Raw genomic sequence first — 24,080 nt, forward strand, 5'->3', positions numbered from 1 at the left:
TATGTTTTATATAAATAAATAAAGCAGAAAATGCGCAGATGGGACATTAAGTAAATAATGACTAAAACCTAGGGATATGTTACATTTTACTAAAATATTTTATTCAGCTCACTGAAATGCTAACATTATTAGTCATAACAAAACTTTTCCCAGAGACAAAAGTAACGTGTTAAGTAAAATGTAGAAATAGCCTACATGTAACTTTTATCTATCTTTAAAACACTTCCAGAGGGTGCCTTCTTCCCTTATATAAAGCATGCATACTTAAGACCTTAGAACTTAACCAAAGTCCTTTAAAAACATTTTTATATTGGCTACAGTACAAGAGTACACTCATGGTTTTATAACCAGTCATTTACAAGGCAGTTTTATAAAAAGAGAATTTATTACTACACTTGCTGAGAATCTCAGAAGAAATATATGTTCCTTTGATTGTGGGATCAAAGACAACTCTCATGTCAAATAGTACTCATTTACGGATCATGCAGAATGGAGGACGATACAAAGCCCTGCAGCTACTCTGAAGCAAACTGCGAGGCAGGAGGCATCGGAGCGAAGCTGGAAATGCCCTCGGTCAGTTCCCCTGCAAGCTGCTGGAGCACAGCCGGCACTGTGCAGGCAGACACATACGTACAGCATGTGGGCACTTCAGAGGGAAGTTGCCAGAAACAGCCAGCCATATTTGAAGACACTCGTCACCTTTCTTTTACTTCGGACATTAATTACAGCCTTGGTAGTCTTTGTGATTTCTGTGTTTAACTGCAATGTGTTACATATTCGCTTAGTTTTATGTCAAGAAACAGAAGTTAAACACACCCTGTTTGTTCCTTCTGTCTAACTACAGACCAGAAGCTACTTTTAATGCTGAAATGAGGATTGCAGAACAGCTGTTCAGACACAGTTCTACAGGGAGGAACACTCGAGCTGCAAGGAAGCCCTTTGGAAAAGCAGTACGTACAACCCTGGGTCTCATTTGGGCCAACTTGGGCTTCGTCTTTAAACCAAGGGCAGACCTGAATCTGCTGCATTTTTCACAAAACAAATCAGCAACCTGGCTCACACAGAAGAGAACACATGCTTGATTTATATTAAATAAAAAATACTGAGATCAGGCTACATAAAAACATTTATTTGAAGGATACATTTCAATATAAACTCATGTCATAACTACAAGCTACTGAGTTAAAGCAATACCTCCATTAGAAAAGGAACAGCAGTCCCACGTTCTGCTTAAATTTTGCCATTTTAGGTGGTCTGCATAACCTACATTTAGTAAAATGTAACATATCCTTAGGTTTTAGTCATTATTTACTTAATGTCCAGTCTGCTCATTTTCTGCTTTATTTATTTATATAAAACATAATTTATTTGTTCTAGGGACTTCTCTTTACAACACTTTTTTTTAGAACTAGCTGATGATCAAACCACCTAAACTTTGCATAACATAGAGGAAATGACTTCACCTTTTCTGCCTTCGTTTTAGTAACTCCAAAGAGAGAATACTCAGCTACAGTAGCAACCTACAGATGATATGCAGGAAGTATTACTACAGCACAAAATATTTACGCTGTCATATGCCATGCTTATTAAGCAAAGAAAAACACATGCAAAAGGAAAGACCAAATCTATTGCTTTCTCCTATACCTTTATTGACCACCCCTCGGCTTGGCAGCTCCGGCCGCAGCTGACACATTGCAGGACAGCCTGGTTCCTACCCGGCGTGATTCAGGAAAACAGGATGGTACACAAGCAAAAGGTAAGCAACAGCAGAAGATTCCTCTGGAGATAACGATGGAAATTAATAAAAATGGTATAAAACTCTTATTTCCTCATGATAAAAACAAAGACAGCATTTTTCTTTCCATGTAAAAATGGTCCTTCAAATTAGTATGAGTCAATCCCAAATAAATAGATCTTTCCTTCTTTCAAAATATGAAATATAAAAACGTTTTTCAGCAGACGGAAGACACTGACTACTTGTGAAGTGCACCATACTGACCTAAGGAAGAAGCTACACTTCCTTATTTTAATGCATGATGATCTAACTGCAGAGTGGTTACAAACTATTTCACACTGTAATATCCTGTCAGCTTAGCAAATAATCAGCTTGAAACTTTACAGATACCAGCTTAATAGATGATCTATTTAGCAGCATTCAGCCTTTGAATGAACAGGTTGGCTCTTCAAAAGGCATTTTACAGGGACAGGGCACTTCACCGAGAGGTGTTCGTGAATGTCAGTACTGACAGGGCTCCAGTTAGAGAAGGTCCCAGTTATCACCCGAGGAACTTCCTTGTTTTAAACAAGGTCCCTAACTCCCTTTTAAAAGTATGCCTAAATCTCTGGAACTGTTTATCAGCACAGATGCTTCTCACACGAGAGCTTTAAATCTAGCCCAAAATAACAGCAGGAACAAGCAACTAGCACACTTGGAAAAAGGACTCAGTGCGTTTCATAACTAGAAGTTTCAACTTCCAGACACAACATCTATATTTAAACTCTCTTCCTCAGTCTCCTGCCAGAGTGGGAAGATGAACACACAGCTGGCAACACCTGCTCGATACGAAATGGAGCAGAAGCGCCAGGGGCAGCAGGCAGGAGCCAGGCAGGCCCAGGGCAGGCCGCGCCGTGGGGCACCAGGCCAGGCCACAGAGGGCAGCTCCTGGGGAACACCTCTTCCATCTGCTGGCAGCTCACAGGTACAGGGTTACTTTCTTGTTAGCAATAAAACAATCTTTGATTTATAAATGCATGTACAGATTTCTGCATAGGAGCCCCAAAAGACGGTCTGAATGTAGAAGACCTGCTCAGTGCACTTTAACTCCTGTATTTGATTAATCTAAACAGCAGACTCTTCCAACCATCAGGCTTTTCCAGAAAGATAAAATGTATAAAATGTAGCTTGAACACAAATGGTGGGACTGAGAGAGGAATCTCTGTGTGAAGTACTTCACCCTGTGTTTTAAAACCGTCACAATAGATTAAAATCACAGTCATTTGTTACATTAGTTAAATTTGAGTCAAAGATATATCCCAAGAAATAGATATGCAAGAATTCAATTTAGAGTGTTTTGTTTTTTAATTCTACAAGGAATATTATCTCTCCCCCCTCCCTTCTTTTTTGATCCAAGAGCAACTGGCAATTACATAAACACCCACATTAACAGAAGACAACGATCATCTGTCTCAAGGCTAACACCTAAACTAATTAGCTCTCTACCAGCACCTGCTCTTTCACTTAGCACAAACCATGAGAACATAAATATCCACATACATTAGGGAATGAAGTGTCTTCCCTGTTTACTCCTAATGGTGTTGACGTTAGCTTCATTAAGAAAAAAAATTAAGAACTTTAATGGCTTCTTTACAAGAACCCCCAATGACCCTAATTGCTGCTAGTAATGGCTTCTGGAAGCATAAATAACATGCTATAACAGCCATTAGAAGTCAGTATTGTTCTCTTGTTTTGAGGCTGCTATTCCTCACACTCCTCATTTTCTGTTCTACATCGCTGTCAGTGAGTGATGATTTTGTCAACTACAACACAGACTTATTTTACATGTACTTCCTTCACTATACACACAAGCATACCATGAGAACACCGTATCACCAGTCTTAACATAGACCTGCAACAAGTTGTTCTCCCACCTACAGGGCACCATTTAAAAACCTCCAGATCAGTACATCAACACCCAAAAGATCAGGATCTCTTTAAAATAAACAGACAGCAAACCACACGCACAGCACGCTATTTGTTTATTTCTGACCTACTCAGAATCCTTAAACCCTCCCAGAAACTCTCATTTTCTTCCCTGCAATCCTGCATGCTTAATGATAATAATAAACAATTTCATAGATTTTGTTTGTTTGTTTAAGTAAATAAAAAAAAGACCCCAGCATGGTGAATCATAGCACAAAGCAGCAAAAACACTAGCACAGGTATGGGTGCATCTGTTTCTTACTCTGTAGAAATGTTCACACTCCCATGTCCAGCAGCGGACACTTTATTTCCTATAATAAATCACAACTGCCTCAGAATCAAACCCACAAGTTTTAGATGCGTTTTCATGGACTTCCTCACCTAGTATTTGCACAGCACTTAGCACAGCATGGTCTTGGTCCATGCCCAAACACGTTAAGCAGCGAGCGATACAAATAAAATGTGAACACGCTGACAGGAGAAAAGCAGGCTTCTGTGCTGAACTGAATTCAAACGCTGCATTGAATATTTACTTTCAGCGTCCAAAAACGCTTTCAAGTGTCTTTGTCAGACTTCAGCACTTCTGCAGACCAAATCCCGAACGATTACAGAGGCAGCCTCGGGGTCAGCAGCCTTAAAATGGTCCCGGGTCCTCAGTGACATCTGCAGGATGACATGCCCCTGCTAAGCGACGTGCTTTATCTCCCTGGGGCAAACATAATGTGATCAAACAACGATGATCAAGCACCACGTTACATGCACTGAAATGTTTTAATCCCTTTCTCGAGTGCTCACTTGTTACCGAAGCGCCGTAACGCTTCCTACCACGAGCAGAGCCGAATGACTGACTGGCTCCTCGGCACTAAGCGAGAAGCCGAGCCAACCTTCTGCACGCATTTCGAGTCTTCTTTGGGTGTTTAAGTACCCTTTTAAAGCCCTATTACCATTAGAAATAATAACACAAGTACAGCAGAAGGACGGCGGGCAGGGCGCAGAGCCGGGGGTGCGCTCACCTCGCCCCGCTCACCTGCCTGCGGGCTCCCCGCGCCCCGCTCCGGGCACAGCCCCGCGGGCCCCAGGGGCTCTGCTCCCGAGCAACCCCAGGGCGCACGGCGGGGCGCTGTTACCCGCAAGTTTCGCTCTTTCAGCCTTTCTCCCCCCGTCCCTCTCTGCCTCTGTTCCCATTCTGTCGGCGTTACCGGGGGCCGGACCTTTCGGCTCCCCCCGCCCGGCCCAGCTCTCACCTGAGGCCGCCGGAAGAGAAGCGGGCGGCGGGGCAGGACCGGGCGCTCCTCCTGCTCTTCCTCCTCCTCCTCCTCCTCCTCCTCCTCCCCGGCCGGTGCCGCCGCCCGAGGTTTCGGCGGGGCCCGGCGAGGCTCCGCGGAGGGCGGAACGCGGCAGGGCCCCGCCCGCCTCCGGGTGGCGGCCGCTGAGGGGCGGCCGGGCGGGGGGCTCGGCGCGGGGCCCCGGGGGTTCCGTGCTGGGACAGCCGCAGGGCTCTCAGCGGGGAGGGCGGCGACGGCTTCGTGTTCCGCAGCTTGCTGAGCGCCTCGCTCCTCTCACGGGCTCGTGGCTGGGCTCCGCAGGGCTGGCCGGGACTCCTCAGCGTGTCCCCGTAGCTCAACAAGCTGTCCGGGGGCCCAGGCCCGTGGCAGGCTCTGGATCTTCGTGGAGGGGGGCAGAGCACACCGAGCCGCACAGAGGTTGGCGTTAGGCGCTGTGGGGCAGGTGCCCGTGCCCCCCGCCTCAGCTGCTCTGCTGAAGGGCAAAGCAGGAGGCAGAGCATGCTAACAGCACGCTGTGACCCCGGGGCTGACGGTACTGCCGTAATATGGGAGCTAAATACTGTGGGTTTGGCGTGGGCACTGCTAGCCAGCTGGCGATTTCTCTGTAGGCCCGAGTCTATGTGCCTGAATTCACCCCCTCCAAGCGAGCACCGCAGGCAGGACAGCTGCGTTCACCTCGCTCCTGTCTGATGGTGGTGGGCAAACAGCTCTCTGACACTGCCAGGCACTCAGGATGCCATTAGGACTGGGAATCTTGGAGAGGAATAAAAATCTAGCTTTCGCTGAATGGGACAAGCATGTAAGCGACAGAGCTGGAGAAGCAGCAGTTGTCATACCTGAGGCACAGGATGGGGCAGCGAACAGGCTGGACTCTGCTCCTCTGTTCTGTGTCCTGTGACACTTTTATGGGCAGTCTTGTACAACATGCTTCATCTTACCTGGGTCTTCCCGTTCCTGTTTTGGCCACTGCGTATCTGAAAAGCACTGGGAAATTATTAGCACGTTCACATGGAAGCAGTGCATAGGCTATTTGGACCATTTCTTAGGGGGGGGGGGGGGGGGGGGGGAAAAAAAAGATCTTCCAGTAAAACACTTGTTAAAAAGAATTCTTTGTCTTCACTGAATGTTGGAATAGATAACAGGGATTAAAAAAAATGCAGGAAATGGAAAATACATTGTTCTTCTGAGATCATAAATGGACTGATTTCAGAACAGATGGATTCCATTTACTTCATCAGAATTTTGTGGACCTTCCGAGTACACAGATTGCTTAACATCATTTCTGTATATCCACAAATATTTGGTATTCCAGACAAAGTTCTAAATTTCCTGCATGATTCAGTGCTACTGACAGTGTAATTTTTTAATGGTAGTGGTTCCAAAACACTAAGTGCTGGATGTACACTGTTGCGCAGATTACTCTTAAACTATCAGTAACTAACATAATACATTTCTAGCAAAATAGATATAAAAGGATAAAAAGCGAAACGTAGAAATTAAGATACATTTCGTTGGCTCCTACAGATGCTGTGGATCGACTTCCCCATTTCTTTTTCTGCAGCTAGTTTTTCCCTCGAGTGCCGCACAGTTGAGTACAGCCGGCTGAATTTCACAGAGGAGATGCTACCACCCCTTACTGGAGAGCGCCTGACATTGCGGCTGCCAGAAGTGTAAGGTTCTGTCCCGGGTGAGAGTGATAGCACCTAGCCTGTACTTTTATTAGTTTATCTTTTTGCACCTATATATTGGTCTAAAATTGCCTGTGTGTACGTGATAACTGTAGATGTTTGAAACTGTGAAAATAAGAGCCCTTTATCGAAGGTCCACCTGAAAATGTTCAAATTAGAAAATAGCAGTCCCTATGATTTTACTTGCTTCCCTGAAAACGTTACTCTCAGATGAACAGACATTATTATTCGCAAGCACTTTTTCAGGAAAAGTCCAGCAGCTCTACAATATGTACATATTGAACATATAAAACATACATGTTTGTATTAAACACACAAATCAAATCTTTCCGGACTGAATTGAATACGCTACAATAAATATAGATTTGTTATTAAAATAAAATGCCACACATTGAATGATAAAATCTAATATAACAAAAGTCAAACTATTTTTCAATTTTGTATATGAATTACTTGTTGATGTGTTATTTATATTGAGTCTGTGTGCAGCAGCATTTACAAATTGAATTATAGAGCATTACAGAAGTCTACTTTGTACAACGAGGATGTATGCTTCAAGGTAAATTGTCATAATGCCCAGTGCTATGAACTATTACAAAAGAAGGGAAAAAAAATTACTATTTTTTAAAAGCAACAGAAATGAAAGAAAATGTAGAACTCTTTTAGTATAATTCTAATTTGTGGGGTTAAATTGGATTCTTAAGTCATTGTGTGAGCCTGCCTTCAGGATACACATGCTTGGACTATTCACAATAGTAAAAGGGTTGATTTTGGACCCAGTAAGTTACTTTTTTATCATTTAATTGCAAAGTGTTTCAACATTTTGATTTCTAGTGGCTCCCATAAATTAGTCAGCTAATACTCAAAAGATAGCTGCTGAGCAAATAAGTAAACAAAGAAGGCAAATCAGAAATGTAGTCACAATTTCAGAAAATATTTCTAAATCCTTAAGACTAATTTGAAAATTATTATGCAGGAGAATATTTTGTGGGTATTTTTTTTTAGGCATAATCTGCAGGAGTTGGACTCAATGATCCTTATGGGTCCCTTCCAACTTGGGTTATTCTATGATTCTATGATCTTAACAAGGACAATATATTAAGATGTACTTTCAAAATTAGCACAAAGACTTTTAGATATAGCTACTTATTTTTAACAGTCTTTTGAAATCCTGCAACATCACAGAAAACAGCCTGTTTTAGGAAACTATGTTTTATCATGCTGCCTTTTAGCAGTTAATAAAATATCCAGAAAAAGTGACCAAGACAGTCTTGTCTTAATTTAGTGAATGATGAGACAAATAGTTTGAGTAAATTATGTGTTATTTCCTGGAAATTTATGAGTTCAAAGATGTCTAATAACGAAACAATCACAACGTGCTAGACACTACATGCTTAGGAAGGAATGAAAGGGAAATTATTCTGAGCTGTTACATTGATATCATCTGCATTTAAAGGATATCATGTATCAGCCATGATAAAAAGAAAGAGTTTCACTGCTACTATGTAGTTTGCCTTTCTGATCTCTCAGATCAATTGAAGGAGCTGTTGGGAATAATTTGCTGCTTTTCTTTAAATAAAGCAATCAATTCCATATGAATTACCTGTGTCTTTAGGGAAATTAAAAGCTACTCAGGTCTCCTGTCATAATTGTTACTTGTGTTAAAAGTCTCCCAGATTCCAACTGACTTGGAACCAAGATCTTATTTTCTAGCATTCCATATTTCATGAAAGTCAGTGGGACTTAATTCTACAAAAGTAGTTTCTCCAAATAAAACTTTAAAAACCATACAAACTCACAGCACTGTGAAACAATAGAAGAAATTATGAAAAGCATCAACAGTCCCAAAAAAGTACCTATATGACTGAGGAGCTAATATGCCGTTTTCTAAAGGAACTGAAGGACTTAGGAGTTCAAGTCTCCCCATGAGATATTCTTCAGCTTTGAAGCCTTGGCTGTGAGGTTTTGTTGACTTCTTGAATTAAGAATCAGAAAAGTACTTCAATTTCCTCTCTCACTCATATCTAACATTTTTTCTGCAGAGCAGGAAGATGTGTTGTGCCTTAAAATCAGTGCCTGGCTGACTGCTTAAACCTTCTACCTGTGCTTGTGGCTGTGATTTGGACTGCTCTAAGAGGTCAGACCTGTTTTATAATGCTTCTGTATACTCAAGTTGATCTGTATTAAAATGTTAACATTTTCTTCTGGAAATCAAATTATCCACAACAGTGCAGAGTGACAGAAGATCCAGTCTGTTACTGACTAAAAAATGATTATGATGATCTTATTGAGTGGTCACTCTTTCTTTTCCCTAATTGGTAAGTTATACAAGGGAAGAACATAAATGAAAGGAGGACATCTCTCTGTTAGAGACTGCAGCACTGCAGGTAGGTTTTATAATAAAATGGAAGATGTTACTGATTTAAGGAACACAAAAAAGAACACATTGTTTTATTTTCACAGTGAATGATGAAACTGTTGAGCTGTTTTCAATTTGCAATTCCCATATCTTTACATTAGTAGCTAGAAGGGTATATTGGAAACCAAAAATACTTTGGAAAAATCAGGAAGGAACAAAGAGACCATGTGTATTATTAGGGAAAATGCTTCTACATAAATTCTACAACGAAGTTCCTGGAGAATCCACTAGAAAACATGGATGTACTGAAACAAACAAACAAAAAGTCTGTTACAAAGCAATTACAAACAAGTGGATAAAATCATCTGGTTAAATCAACATAGCTCCATTGTATTGAAGCTAATGGAGCAAAAATGATTTATATTACCTCAGGATCTAGCCTTATATTAGCACAGAGAGCTTTAAGTATTCTAATACTTTTGTTTTCCTTTATACTGAGGAAAAGGCTGTTTTTTCCTCCATGTAGTTGGCATGTTCAAACATACCGATATAGTTATTATCCTAAAGCTGAGAAGAATTAGGATGAGAAATGCTTTAGTTTGTTACTGTTTGTTACAGAGTTCCACTGTATCAAAAATTTTTGATTATATCAAAAATGGATAATTACTGTTCTTTAATAGTGATCTACCTGCTCATTAAATCAAGTCTTAACTGATGCCAGCAGGCAGGTAGGATAAAGGTGTGGTGGTTTTACCATGCTAGGCAGCTGAACTCCACCACAACTGCTCTCTCACTCCCCCTCCTTAGAAGGGCAGGGGAAGAAGTAAAGGAAAGAACAACTCATAGGTTGAGATAAGGATAATATAACTAAAGGAAAAAAAATAATTATTAAGGAAAGATTATTATTAATTAAACAATTTAACTAAAGAGAAAAAAAAAAAAGAAAAGGGAGGGGAAAAAGGAAAAACAAAACAAGTAAAGGCTGTGTGGAAGTGCAGAGGAAAGAAATTACTCTCTACTTCCCACAAACGAGTGATGCTTCACCACATCCTTGAAGCAGGGCTTCAACACACACAGCCAGTGTTCAGGAGGACAGAGATATGCACAACGAGAGCCCACCCCGCCCCTCTTCTTCCTTTTTCCACCTTTTATTGATGAGTGTGACACCACATGACATCGAATATCCCTTTGGTTGGTTTATACCAGCTGCCCTGGTGATGTCCCTTTCTCACTTTTTTGTCCACTCCCTAGGAGGGGTAGAGAGAGGCCCGATGCTGTGCCAGCACTGCTCAGCAGCAGACAACACTGGTGAGATAACACTGCAGCTCTAGCTACAAGTGCAGAGCACAGCACTGTGTGGGCTGCTGCAGGGAAAGTTAACATCCCAGCCAGAGGCAGTAGAAAAGGACACCTGTGATTTCTCATACAGGCCAGATGCATCAAAGGCAGAAAACATGTATAAAATCAAGATATCAAGGAGGCCATGAAACAAGAAATTAAAATAACTTTCTAATAATGACATCAGAAAAATAAACATCAGTTCTAATATATATCCTTTTAGTATTGCACCAGCTCATCAAAATTGCTAATTGTAGTTTTCCCACACTAAACCATATTAGAATATTCAGGCTCTCCCACAGGTACACGTACAGAAACTCATACACGCAACTCAAGTACAGTATTTTTCATGGACAGATTTGATAGTGTTGATAACTAGAAAAAGTGCATAATATAGAGAAGCTACAGAACTAGCGTTATTTTGTGAATTGTTAATGTTTTTACTTCAAAAATATCCCTCTAAAATCACCTTTGTAATGTAAAATATTATTTTACTCAGTAGAAATAAAGTGCAGTAATACCATTTGAAGATTTAGGGTTCTGTTTGTTTGTTTTAAATCAGACTATCCATGCATAGTAAGGTTTTCAGACCAGTGCTCTCTGAAACTGCAGAAGTTTGAATTCTTTCCCTTTTACATCAATGTTTCAGCTTTTAGGTTTCCCAACATCTGTATTTGCCCATGCACTCTAAGTTTGTTCTGTTTTTGATGGACCAGCATGTGACTTTGCTCTCAAGAATTTAGAGATACTTAATTGTTAAGTGTATTTAAATCAAGTACTTTGCCTAGGAAGGTGGGTCCACTCCACGGCCTGTTTTGCCAGGAGGCGAAGGCTGCCTGAATGCGCCGGGGGAGTGCCAGGGCAGCCGATCACTGCAATGGCTCCTTTCTCCACAGCAGGCACTGCTCCTAGCCACTGGCAATTGAACCCTGCTATCATTGGTTACATTTCTTTTTTAAGTACAAATATACAGTTTTCTAAGTTATACTCTTAGAGTAGTGGGATTCTCTAGAATTTGGGATGTATGAGGAGTGCAGATGGTAGCTCAGCAGTACCAAATAAGCTACTATAACCTTCAGTAACTAGAATGATGTATAAGCAACATCGCAAAACAGAAACCTTCAAACTACCTTTCTTAATTGGGGTATGTTGCTGAGGCACTGCACAGAAGTCATTCACTGGACAGCACACACTCCAGCTCTGAGGTACATGAAGTTTTCAGGAATTAGACTGCTTTTTGTCAACTTGATGGATACAATAAAATTATAACATAGGTTCAGTAAGACATTGCTTGATGTAAATAGAAATCTTACAGAAAAGGTTACATTACCTTTTAAGTTATTCCCTTGCATTGTCAAACATCTTGAAAAGAATAAGCAAACAAGCTAGCACTGAAGGAAGAAAATATGAAAGATTTCTACCTGCTGTTGGTTCAGTCATTGATTTTTCTGACTGAGAATGGTCTTTTCATAGTTACTGATTACCAGGCAACCACAAATGAGTTTGATTCAATATCCACTGTAGTGAAGAGGAAAAACAAAACAAAACAAAAACAAACAACCAAAAAACACACATTTCATCATTAGTCAGTCCCCTACTTACTGTAAGAATGAACAAGTCTTGTTTGGAAATAGACCACAGAACTAGGGATTTACAAACAGCAAGCATTAATGCATATTTCACCTAAACCACATAATGTTATCGGGGCAAAAATATTTCTTCATACTCTAGGTGCAACCACCAGTTGTATACATACCAGCAAGTTAGATTTGTTTTTAAGATTCGTTTGTGTTTTAAGATGTGAACATTAAGTTCAGAGAAGATACCGTAGTGCTACATGGTCAGGCTGCGTAAAAGAACAGTCTAACCAGGTTTATTTTCAGATTTTGCTATCACCATATCTGTTGCAGTAAATGAACTTTAGACCTGGAAAAATGCAGCTGAGAGTACTGGTTGTTTTCCTAATAGCTAATCAGCTGATTTTAATTGCTTAATGATCTTTCAGCTCAGGAGTCAAACACTGTTCCACACCTAGGCAAAAGTAGTTTTATATCACTGCACAAGGGTGGTAGGTTTTTTTTGTTGTTGTTGTTTGTTTGTTTTTTGGACACTCAACAGAACTGAACCAATGGTTTGTCAGACTTTGTTCAACACCACACAGGTCTACACGCTTTACAATTCATGAATCCATGAATATCTGACAGAACTGCTGGTAAACGGCTCATGCAAATAGAGTCAAGACTAACATTTAGATCACTGCAAATGGAAAACACTTCTGAGAAACTACACAAACACTACAAATTAGATTGAAAATAAAGCTCTCACATTTTGCACTTTCAGGACAAAGAAACACCATTTCAAGACATGACAAACTTGATTCTAGAAAATCATTTTGCATTGTTAAGCAAAAGAATCAAGTTGTAGGAATCAGTAGAGTAAGTAATCACTAGTTTTCGCACTTTAACAGTAGCTGGAATAATCAAAGGTATATTATATTACAACCCCTGAGTGGGTAAACATACTCCTTTCTTGAGTAATTGCATACTTTGCAAAGTATGTGCAATCTCCTACAGCTTTTACTATTCAGGAAATCAAGTTGGCAGTCTTAACATCTATCGCGAGCTTTAGCATCCATCAAGATGTCAAATGGCTGGCTGCTTTTATTTAACATTTTCAAGATAGACTATTTTCTAATTACTCTCTCATATATTGCATTTAGAAAGCATACATGATGAGTCCAGAAATGAAAAAGATCCATTTTGAAAATAAATTTGAAAGAAAAAGTTGCCACCAGCAATTGGACAACTTATTTTCTAACAATTTAGTTCTAGGAAAATAACTTCATTTAAGATTTAAAAACATGAGATGTAAATTCCGAGGATGCCACACAGAACATGGAGGTCAATAAACAGAATCATGGTGTGTCACAAAGAATTACCTGCAGTTCACCTTTTTGCCACAAGGTAGAGGATTGACAATATAAAAAATAATAAATACACAGCTTTTAAAGTATAAACACTATTTGATCTATCCTTTAAAAATGTAAAAAAAAAAAAAAAAAAAAAGTAATAAATCAATCTGATGTTCAACAGGAAGTGTGTCTAAGAATTTTAGGTGGTCTGTGTTAAACTACCAGCAGCAAGTCTGTAAGAGCTGTCAGTATGTATGCGTCTTCTTACTGATCTATGCAAGGAAGATAACCAAAGCCATACATTAGTAAAATCAACCCTGCTTCAGGAACTATGCTAAACAAACTTTCTAGCCAAAGGTAACCCAAATTAACTTGCGTATTTCCACAGTGTCCTGCTCAGTGCCACTTCTGAAAGACAGCTGCACTACAGCTGCAGCACTAGATACAACACAAGTTTGGAGCCCAAAGTAAACCAACCTCTGCACAAGTTCCTACATATACTGCAGAGGAAAGCTATAGAAAAATAATACTTAAAAATATACATATATATTATTTCTCTCATTCTCAGAAACACAGGTTCTGCTTCAGCTCCACAGACCAGCCCTACTTGAACAGAAGTTTGAGGCTCCCAGCGAGAAGCACCCAGATACTACAAAAGTTACAAAGTGGTCTGACTATTCTGCTCCTTCCAGTACTGCAAAGGGAAAAACAGGGTAAGTGTCAAGAATGGTGATAAACTACAGTAGTTAGATTAAACATTTATTTTTCATATATTCACAAAATCTTCACAAAAGTATTGAAACTCAAAAAGGAATTAGACTTGAGTCAAATACAGAGATGAAATGTACAAGACAAATGAGCAGGCAAACTAAAAGGTCTTGAAAGTATTTTACTTCAGATTGAAAAACGAACAGTTCAACTGTTCTGTTTAAATAAAGATTTGCAAGATATACAGTATTTTATGAATACAATGCTGGTCATTTGAGGCAATGTAAAATACCTCAATTCTTCCTTCATGCTTTTTTTTTCTTCTTTTAGAAAGATACTGTTTACCAAAAAGAAACTTGAGCAGTCCAGGAAAAGCTATTTTCCATTAAATTTATGAAAACCATAAATTGAGGCAAACCTAAGATTCCCAATGGAATCAAGATTATCTTCCCGCTACCACCACCTTAAAATTATCACATGCTTATTGGAACACTAATATCTGCACCCTAAGAGTACATTTGCTTTCAACAATGAGGGTGATTCTTTTAAAAACACTTCAGTGTGGTAAATGCGATACAGATCTTTGCAAGTATTAAGTTTTGGAACAGTTTTGCTAATAGCAGCTAACAATACTGGATTAATATAATTTATAAATAATTGTTCCCTAAGCGGTGAACTTAAGTCTACACATTCACAATAATCTAAAACAAAATAAATACTGTGATTATGCATAATGTGGTATAACTTTTACTAGTTTCTATGAACAAAAGGTCAACATCGTGTTGATAAAATTATCTCAAATTAAAATATGAATCTAAAAATTTTTAAAAATATTGTCAAATTAACATCACTTAAGCTTAGTGTTTGAGTAACTGTTATGACTTTCAACATTTCTGGAATAATATATATATATATTTTCCTTTTTGAAGTAAAACACTTTAACACATTGAAAATGTTTATTAATTTAAGTGATGACATCAGTTCTGGTCTTATTTTAGCATTATTTTACTTTAAAAATCATTGCACTCATTAGTGCCCAGTAAAGGTCAAGTTGGTCTGTAGAGTTCTGCAAATGTATACAAAAAAAAAAGTTTCTAAAAGCTAATAGTACTTTTTATAAAAGCATCATCTCCAGAACAGCTGCATTAAATACAGCCACGTATGCTAAGTACAGACTTTCCTCTTTAAAGAAATATGTGAAAGTAAATGCCACTTAACATTTTACCATTGAAGTGTCCCAACCCCTTTTCCAAACTATGCCTGTAGTTACACATTTGATTCGCATTCATGGCATCAAGCTTACTGCAGCCTAGGCTTAAAATGTGACTAAACCAGACAAATGTGGAGTTTAAATGAAGTGATAACTAGATCAACGAAGAAAGACTATGAGATATGAAAGGTTTGGGTCTTTAAGGCAATATAAAATATATTTCATTATTTGAAGTTTTTTTGTTTTGTTTTTAATTATTAAGTGTAAATATAAAAATGCCTTAGAGGGGAGTGAGAAAAAATACTTTAATTGTAAAATTTACTTAAAGCTTCAACAGTTATCATCTCCTACAGGAGTCAGCAGAAATATAAAAGAAAAAAACCGACCTGGAAATGGGAGGGAAGGCACAAACAAAGAGGCATGGGATTTAAGCAGCCCAGGAATGCAAACATCTGTAACAAACTGAGTTGTTTTGGTTTTGTTTTTTAAACTGGGGAGAAGGAGGGGGAAAAAAAGAATCATCAACACCAACCAAACAACCCCCCCCAAAGTGGGGAAAAAAAAAAAAAAGAAAAAAGGAAAAAAAAAATGAGGGGGGGACCACTAAGGCAAGGAAGAGAAGGAAGGTGCAACTATAAAACCCCATTGCCTGAAATGATGGCACTCTAGAAAACAAGGTGAAGGTTACTTCTCCGAGATGACAAGCTCAGTGTCTACACAAAGTACATCTACACTTTATACAAATGAAAAATTTCATTTGCCACTATAAACCTTTCTTTCAGAGGAACAGCTTTTGCAGATCAAATGTTCTATTAAATCTCTTAAATGCCAAGAAAAGAAATTCTGAGCAATATAACTAGTAATGTCTCTTTATATGGATGTTAAGATGACAATTCAGATTATTTTCCAAACTAATCCTGAGAAAAATTTATGTTTACAATTTAAACAGTAATGTTATGTAAAAAGTATTAACAAATCCACTATTACAAATGTCAGTTTTCCTATATGGTCATCTATATATACACAATAAAATGGTAAGTATATGCAAAAATAATAAAAAAAATCATGCACAAATTACTTTCACCTTTAAAGGCTGGGTTTCCCTCAAAATACAAATTTTTGCCTTTTCTCCTATTTTTTATTTGTTTGTTACCACCCCCTAGACACACTGAGTACTACCCCTACAGGTCAGCATGAGCTGATGGGAAATACATTTATTTTACATTCAAGCTTTAATATCCTAAATGACCCTGTTGTAGCATATGACTTATCAAATGAGCAGCCTTTTTCCGTATTTTTTTTATTTTTTCTCTTTTTAATTTTTTTTCTTTTTTTCCTTTTTTTCTTTTTTTTTTTTTTTTTCTTTTTTTTTTTTCAGTGATCAATCTTCATGATCCGTTCCGTGGCGAGCTGGGAAAAAAAATGCAGTTGCTAATCAATGTCTGAACAGTCTGAAGCTCCGGAAGAGATCCAAGGAGTCACTATCAAACTATCCTGTAGCATGAGATCATTGCACACAGAAGAACAGTCATAAAATAGGCAACTATCTACAAAGGTCTGAAAGGGCCGCATCCCTCTTGTGTTTCCTCTTTTTGCCATGGAAGTACTGATGGTGTGATTTGCTGCCTTGATGTTGTTTGTTTGTGACTGAGGTACCGTGGCTTGAGTTTGCTGGACCTTGGAAGCCTTTGTTAGAAGAGCGAAATAACCGTGCAGATCCATGCTGCAAAAATAAAGAGAGCCTGGTAAGTCGGTGTAAGGAGAAAGTGTGGCAAATATACAACCCCATTTCCATATAAAAAGGACATTAATAACTCACAGCAATGTTAACACAAACAACCTGACATGGCAAAAGAAGCTAGGCCATTGCTTAGGCAGCAGCACAGAACCACATATTTTTCATTTTGTTGTCTGCGACAAAATGCTCATCTCTAGACCCGAAGCCATGCAAACGCAGAGTGACGAGTATATAGCACTTGGAATTTTGAAAATGATAGAACTCTTCTCTCATCCACTGCACAGCCATCAAGAGTGTTTTACAGAAACAGAAGTCCATAATCCAGGAAGAGATGAAGATTGCTCAAATCTATCTTCCCTGCCCAGTTAAGACAACACTCTTTTAAGAACAAGACTAATTTTATATCATATCTTTTTGCAGATGGCATGTTATCTCAGATTGTGCATATTCACATTCCAGCAACAGAATTTAGTAGTATATATCCAAGGCCTGTTTTGTTTTTTAAACTTCCTTGTTACTAGCTAGAGATCACCAGCAAACAGGAACCAGCAAGTCTTCAGAATTACTTTTCAGGAATATTACTCTAGAAGATTCCAGACTAGGACTTTTCTAATGAATGAAAAATAAATTCTGAAAAAGTGTAAAAATGTAAATTGCATCTATCCAGAGGTATATTGTACATATAGGCATACAGCATTTCCAGATTACTGAGTTGTCACAGAAGTATTCTCAACATGAGAAACCCTCTAGTATAAGCTCTGGCAGGTCTCGTCATAAAGACATTTGAATTTAAGTGGAAATTAAAGGAATTTCATGTCAGCAAGTATCTCCATCTCCCTTAATAGAAGATATTTCAACAAGGATCAACAGCTTGTCGTAGTTTAAACATACATTTCTGCTGTTTGTTAAAGTGCATGCAAATCGCATTAGATCTCAAATTCAGCAGTTAAGACTAGACCAACATGATTTTTGCATAAAGGAAACTTGGACAACACAAGTGCATACTTCTGGCAAATCTAGATTTCCCCAAACAAAGTCACTCCAATTTAGTCTGTTTAAGGCTAGGAAAAGCACCATTATAAATTCACCTCTCTAACCTAAACAGAGAACCAGGTAATTTTTAGACACACTCAGTGCTCAAAGTTTTCTAGTAGGGCAAAGAGGAAGAGAAAAACACGCTGTTTTCTTTCCAGAACAAACTATCCTTCCATGGAGGGCATGTGTAATATTCCAATAATCTACACAGTTGTTGCTTTTAAACATTTCACAAACCTGAGATTTGTTCGTGTTGCTGGATGTATTGGCTGTTTGGCTATTTTGTGTTTTCCCACTTGACTGGGAGGATTCCAGTGATACTTCTTGTGACCCCACTCTGTTTGTCGTAGACTGACGACAACTCAATTGTTTAGAGGTTTTGCAAGGTGTTCCATCAGAATCCTTCAGGAAAATTTAAAGTATTAGTGAGTTTTTCTTAAGAATAAGTGAGTCTTTCTATAAAGTGAGTGAGTTTTCCCTTAAAATTAAAGCTAGCAATGGGCAAAACTTGAAAGGTGTTTATTAAGTATTAAAACTTGCAATCCAGAATTCTTACTGAGTCAACAAACTGTTTTAAAAATGTATCGGTAAATGATTCTGATTTGGGGCTTTATCTTTTATTTGTTTTTTTAAAACAGAATTCCCATTCAAGCTTTTTTTTTTTTTTTTTTTTTTTTTTTAAATAAGGCATTTTGTATTACTTTTTAAGCATATGGCTTAGGACTACCAGTCTTTTTTTGAAATACAGTTTTCCCAGAGAAAGGAGGGCTATGAAGCTTTACATCTACTGTATTCACTTTCCTACATGTTTTGTGTTAAAAAACACACTGCAATTTACATGTGTAGAAATTGCATAAGAGGTAACATCTTATGCAAGTTAGGATTCTGGATGAAATAATTAACTAGGATTCTGAGCTTTTTGCAGCAATATAAGTAAAGAAAACAAGTAAATTGGAAAAGGCAAAATGCAGACAATCTCCAGTACTTACTACATCACTAGAACTGGACAATGTAGATGATGACGATGATAAGGGACCTGATGAAGAATTTGAAGAATGTTTACTAAGTGTTTCTGAAGTTTTATTTCTAGGTTTTCCCAGTGCTTCGTTCTCTTCAGCAAGATTATTGTTGCATTTGTCCAGCTGCTGATTATCTACTATCAAGGTTACTCCATTACCTATTAAAAATGAAACAGAAGAATCACCACCCATTAACTGACAAAATTTATGTTGCCCTATATTTTTTCCCTCCCAATATACACACCCATTCGGGTACTACGTATCTATTATACCCTGCAGGACACGTACAGACACCTATGCACATACATACTTCCATTACCTACAAGCATATTTGTACATGTGTTTGTACGTACTGGGTACAGCAACCAAAACTCTGCAGAGGCCTCGGTAATTTCCTAACAAGACCCGTGATTCTATACTATGAAAACCATCAAGCATTACACACAGTTCAAGACAGAAGTTAGAAATAAGGCATGGAATAAAGTAGTAACGGAGCTCAGATGTGCTGTTTAAATAAGATTGTTTTATGACGTGCTTAAACTGCTCTCAAAAATACAGGTTTAAATACAGTTCCTATGAGCCCAAAATTCTGCAACTCCCAGCTGTCTTCTACTGGAGTTGCTCGGGTCATAAGAACTGTAAATAATTCTCATCGTATGTTTGTACGATACCCTAAACTGAAAACATGAGATACAGAACACTTCTATCTCACTAACTTCTGTCTTAATAAATAAAAAGAATCAGAACTTAAATCTAAACTAAACCTGCAAGATGAGCGCTGTAATGCCATCATTACCCTCCTATCTTGGGTTTCTTATTTTTAAACTGACTGCTTTGTCTCACATAAGGCACCTTGGAGTCACTTCTGCTTCTTTCTTAGTAGCTAGTACCTGCAGAAAAAGCTTTTTTTTTTTGTCACCTTGAATTGACTTTCTGATAGATTTATGTAATATATGTTTATCTCACCACTAGCTTTATTTATTTACAATTTAATATATATGTCACAATAGATAGCTAAGTACTGCTACAGAGCTTGCAGGAATGAATGAATGGTGGTTAACTGCCATTGCCGAGTGGTACAGCTGTGCCATAGAAGCCTACAGACTGATAAAACAGATATGGCCAGGAACACATTGTATTTGCAGGGACAGCGGGGGGAAATCACTAACAAAAGCTTTAAAAGCAAATAAACAAAAACCCAACCCAGCCTGAAGATGGGGTACATCTGTTATCTTTGATCAGTATTAACAGGAGAAGACTTCTAATACCTAACATTCTGAAATGAACTGTAGAGTATTAAAATTAATTGTAATTTGAAAATTTCCAGCCAGCAGATACACCTACACCAAAACAGGGTGGCAACTTGTGGGTGGGGTCAGAAGACGGGCAATGAAAATAAAGATGATTTTAAAGGATGTTCCCAGCAAGTTCTCTGGATAGATTTAGTGTATTTCCATTTGTCAGTAGTAAAAATTGTGATTGGTATTTTAGTATTTCTCTTAAGACTTATTCCACTTATATGGTCAGTCCTGGCTTAAATACTGCTTCTGTAGACAGACTTCAAATACTTTAAAAAGAAATAAAAATACCAACACAAGGCAAGGACTTAGATTTAAACTAGCATCCCTAGTGATCCTTTTTAAAACCTTGTCCACATTTTAAGGGACAAGGAAGTGCAACAGTAACAACACATGTAATTTAAATTTGAAGTTTTTCAAAAGCTTCCTTTGTAAGCCAGCACGCTTTACAGATTGTAACTTTACAGACTGTCCAGACTCTATGCTGAACAAATTCATCAACAGCAGAACAAAGATGTTGTGGGATAGCTTCTTTATTCTTGTACAAAACTGAATTTTCTGGGTGAAAACAAAAGAAAGTTCATCACCTCTTCACTAATAAAGCAAATTCATATTAAAGGTGCATACACGTGGAGCAAAAGCAGCAAAAAATTTACATAATCAAAATACGCAGGAAGTTTCCCACCACCAGCCAAGCTTTGACAAATCTTACCGTTACATGAAGACTCGGTCCTACTTTGCATTCCCCACTGTTTTGATATCCAGTCTCTGTACGTGGCCACTTCTTGTGTTACTCTAATTATTCTACCTAATATACTGTAAACCAGGAAAAGAAAAAAAAAAGAGAAATACCCCACACAATTAATTTTAGGTACCCAAAATACAAGCAATTAATGTCTGAGATTTAGACTCAAAAAATTTACCTTTCAGTTTCGTTGTTGGGATAATATTTAGCTATTGGGGAAACTGCATGGCTCAAAACAACATAGGCATAATCAAAGGCCTGTTTCACTTGCATGGCACCATATGAACTTCTCCCAACATCATTACCTTAAAATAAAAATATAAATAATCATGGTTTCAGTTTCATGTCTGTATCTCCTTTCAGACATGGGACAGTTACATTGTTTTAAAACTTGGCCTCAAGTCCCATCTCACTACAGTAACTTCTTTTAGAATACAAGGGTATTAGTGAAGCCTAAATATACAAGAGAGTTTAGAAAACCTATAGTTGTTTACATATACGGAAGTCCAAAAAGGAAATTCTGCATGTAAAAATTCAATACGTGAAGAAAAATACTAACTGTATACTGCACATATAACAAATACTATCCCGGCTGACATTTTTTAGGTTGGAAGTATGTTAACTCTTTCCGAAGAGCAGCACTTGATTCACCATTTCAGGATCTGCCTATTCACGTCAACAATCAACCTTAACGTAAGAGTAAGGCTACAGAAGGAAATCACTGTGTGTTTACATGACTTTATAGAATCAAAGAGGAGGGTGGACATAAGCACAGACATACAGTATAAGGTGAAACTGTGGTACTGGCAGGCACAAGGCTGGCAGGGAGCAGATGTATATACCTGTATATCTAGCCCATACCCAGGCTTGTGCTGCTGCAGCCTTGTCATCATCACCACTCTAGGGGACAGCAAAGTTTTTTTTCATGCCTTCTTATACCCCACCTCCACCTCCTGACTGTAATATAGGCGTGCTCTTGGGTAACACGGTAATTTTTGCTAGCGATATCTTAAAAGAAAATAACCGTGCTATTTGGAATGTATCTTGTGTTCACAGACATAAACGTTTGTTTGATTTTTCGTGGTCACTGCACTATTCTTTGGTTTAACTCCTTTGAATTAAGCATTCCCTTAACTGTTTTCTTAGTTGATAAAGCGAAACTTATTGACTTTTTGGTTTACGAGGATACCTGGCTGTAATGGATCTTCAATATACAGCATTGATGGTCTATAGCCATCCAGCATACTTTTTTGCACTTCATCCTTGGCAACATAAGAGCCACCATCCTTTATTCGGATTCCAGTCTTCAGATAATTGAAGTGACGTCCATATAATTCAAAGAACTCTATTAAAAGAACACCATAGTTGGCATTGGGCATGCAGGCATCTTCTCTGGGATGCAGCTATTAAGAAGAGAGGAAAAAAATTATTTCCTTAAGATTTCAAGTGCCTGTAAGTTCTCTTTTGTTTACCTTTATATCCTTTTCTATTTCCAAGCAAGCACGCCTAATAAATAATACATAATAAAGCAAACATATCTCAATGTAGTAACTATTCTTAACAAAGCAGTTCTGCATCTTTAGAACAAGATGCAGTTAGAACTTTTATAAACTCATTACCTCTTAACAATAAGGCCGGCAAGTATCACTGCTTCTATATTTGATTTTTAAAAATGTTTTTAATATTTATATATTTTGTATTTGAACTTTCAGTTCAGTAAGTGAACTTCCAGTGCCAATGGCATAGTTTGTGTAAAAAAGCACAGATGAGTATTCCAGAATCAGTCTGCGCTTCAAAAACCTGTGTTTGGAATACAAATGCAAGATTTTAACATACAAAGCTATATAAATGATTCCCTCTACTGTTAATCATGCAGTCTGAGAGATTATGAACTAGGTTTTAACTGATACAGAACTTGACTGGATATCAGGTTGTTTTTTGTGAATGGATATACCACTAGTCACAATTAGACAAAATTAAGACTGGGAGAGATTCTCGTTTCTTTCACAAAGATATGCCTGTTGCCTTCATTTCTTTTGCTCCTCAGCAGTCAATTGAAAACACCACTGAGCAAACACTGATCTCCAGTTCAAGGCTCAGCTTTAAAAGTAACTACAATCTGCAAAAGTATAAATGTACACACACACAGAGTTATAAGATAAAGTTTAGTACAAGAATAAAAATGAGGTTGGTAAAGTCAGAACTTGACTACCTCTTGCTTCTGCAGTATTTTTCTCCCCCAGACACAACAATATATTTTTAGCTTACATATTTTGTTCTCATATATTTAAAACAAAGATGTAAAATGTTTTATTTCGTACCAGCTTAAAAACCTAAAACAAGCAAACAAAATTATGTTGCACTCATTAAAGCACTTACAGGATACATGACTTGGAGAACAAGTGTTATAAAGGACAGCTGCATCTAACACTAACCTTTGCAGCTTGTTCAAGAGAAATTACTCAGTAGTCAAGTTATTTTACCATGAACGTCAAACATGCCTGGTATTGATACACTAATAGATGTTCCAAACACCTCTTCTAGTACTGGTAGTACCAGTATGGAAGGAAGAGTAGAAGGCGAGTGGGATGCCTCTATTTTTAAGTGAAAATGGTGTGCAAAACCACAAATAGGAGAGGTTAAGTTATTAAGCTTAAAAACTAAATTCCTTAACATAGAGTCCTTTTGCACCAAGAGCATTAGATTTCATTCAGCTTACCTGAAGGAAACTGACAGCCATTAAAAAAAGACTGTAAGAACCAATTCCACCCGTGAATACTTCATTAAGGTCCCTCTGCAACAGGAACTGTTTCAATACTAAAACTAGGTAGGGTAACACAGGGTATTTCTGAAAAAGAAGAACAAAGGCTTTAGGACTGCATACATACAACTGATGCTAAAAGCATATCGAAGCTAGGTGCTGTAAGTCTCAAAGCTAGATAAAATTCTGACTTCTTATTTTTAATAACAGAAGCTGAGTGCTCTGCCTGCGATCAATACAGTTATTTTACCTCTTCAACTCTGGTTACAGTTATTAACAATGGA

At 38.1% G+C, this 24,080-nt stretch overlaps 2 protein-coding genes and 1 long non-coding RNA gene across 11 annotated transcripts in view; 1 reads left to right on the forward strand and 2 right to left on the reverse strand.

Moving 5' to 3' along the window:
* The window catches only part of ADCY7 (adenylate cyclase 7), a 62,560-nt gene extending 57,436 nt beyond the window's left edge, over positions 1-5,124 (reverse strand). For 2 of the 5 annotated variants that reach the window (XM_027467199.3, XM_027467196.3), the window contains exon 1: positions 4,945-5,124. The gene's annotated coding sequence lies outside the window, so the exon portion shown is untranslated. Of the gene's footprint in view, positions 1-1,644; positions 2,002-4,944 lie in introns of those variants that run through there. The other 3 variants (XM_005021583.6, XM_013101432.5, XM_072043767.1) reach the window with 2 other exon arrangements.
* A 6-nt stretch (positions 5,125-5,130) lies between these two features.
* On the forward strand, positions 5,131-16,716 carry LOC106017724 (uncharacterized). 5 transcript variants are annotated; one of them, XR_011812225.1, is made up of 5 exons: positions 5,131-5,518; positions 6,511-6,656; positions 8,717-8,811; positions 13,851-13,995; positions 16,579-16,716. It is a non-coding gene; the product is annotated as an uncharacterized lncRNA (long non-coding RNA). The 5 variants fall into 5 exon arrangements; XR_005268822.2 differs by having other exon boundaries at positions 6,548-6,673; XR_011812224.1 differs by having other exon boundaries at positions 6,548-6,661; positions 8,722-8,811.
* Positions 14,028-24,080, reverse strand: part of TENT4B (terminal nucleotidyltransferase 4B) — a 41,219-nt gene continuing 31,166 nt past the window's right edge. Inside the window, exons 6-12 of the mRNA XM_027467206.3 lie at positions 23,755-23,883; positions 22,225-22,438; positions 21,214-21,340; positions 21,003-21,106; positions 18,963-19,150; positions 18,211-18,375; positions 14,028-16,923 (exon numbers count right to left, since the gene is read on the reverse strand). Of these exons, the coding sequence (XP_027323007.3) occupies positions 16,744-16,923; positions 18,211-18,375; positions 18,963-19,150; positions 21,003-21,106; positions 21,214-21,340; positions 22,225-22,438; positions 23,755-23,883 (1,107 nt within the window). The 3' untranslated portion in view covers positions 14,028-16,743. The remainder of the gene's footprint in view (positions 16,924-18,210; positions 18,376-18,962; positions 19,151-21,002; positions 21,107-21,213; positions 21,341-22,224; positions 22,439-23,754; positions 23,884-24,080) is intronic.

The sequence above is a fragment of the Anas platyrhynchos genome, chromosome 12 (genome assembly GCF_047663525.1).
Source record: "Anas platyrhynchos isolate ZD024472 breed Pekin duck chromosome 12, IASCAAS_PekinDuck_T2T, whole genome shotgun sequence".
In the NCBI taxonomy this organism is placed as follows: domain Eukaryota; kingdom Metazoa; phylum Chordata; class Aves; order Anseriformes; family Anatidae; genus Anas; species Anas platyrhynchos.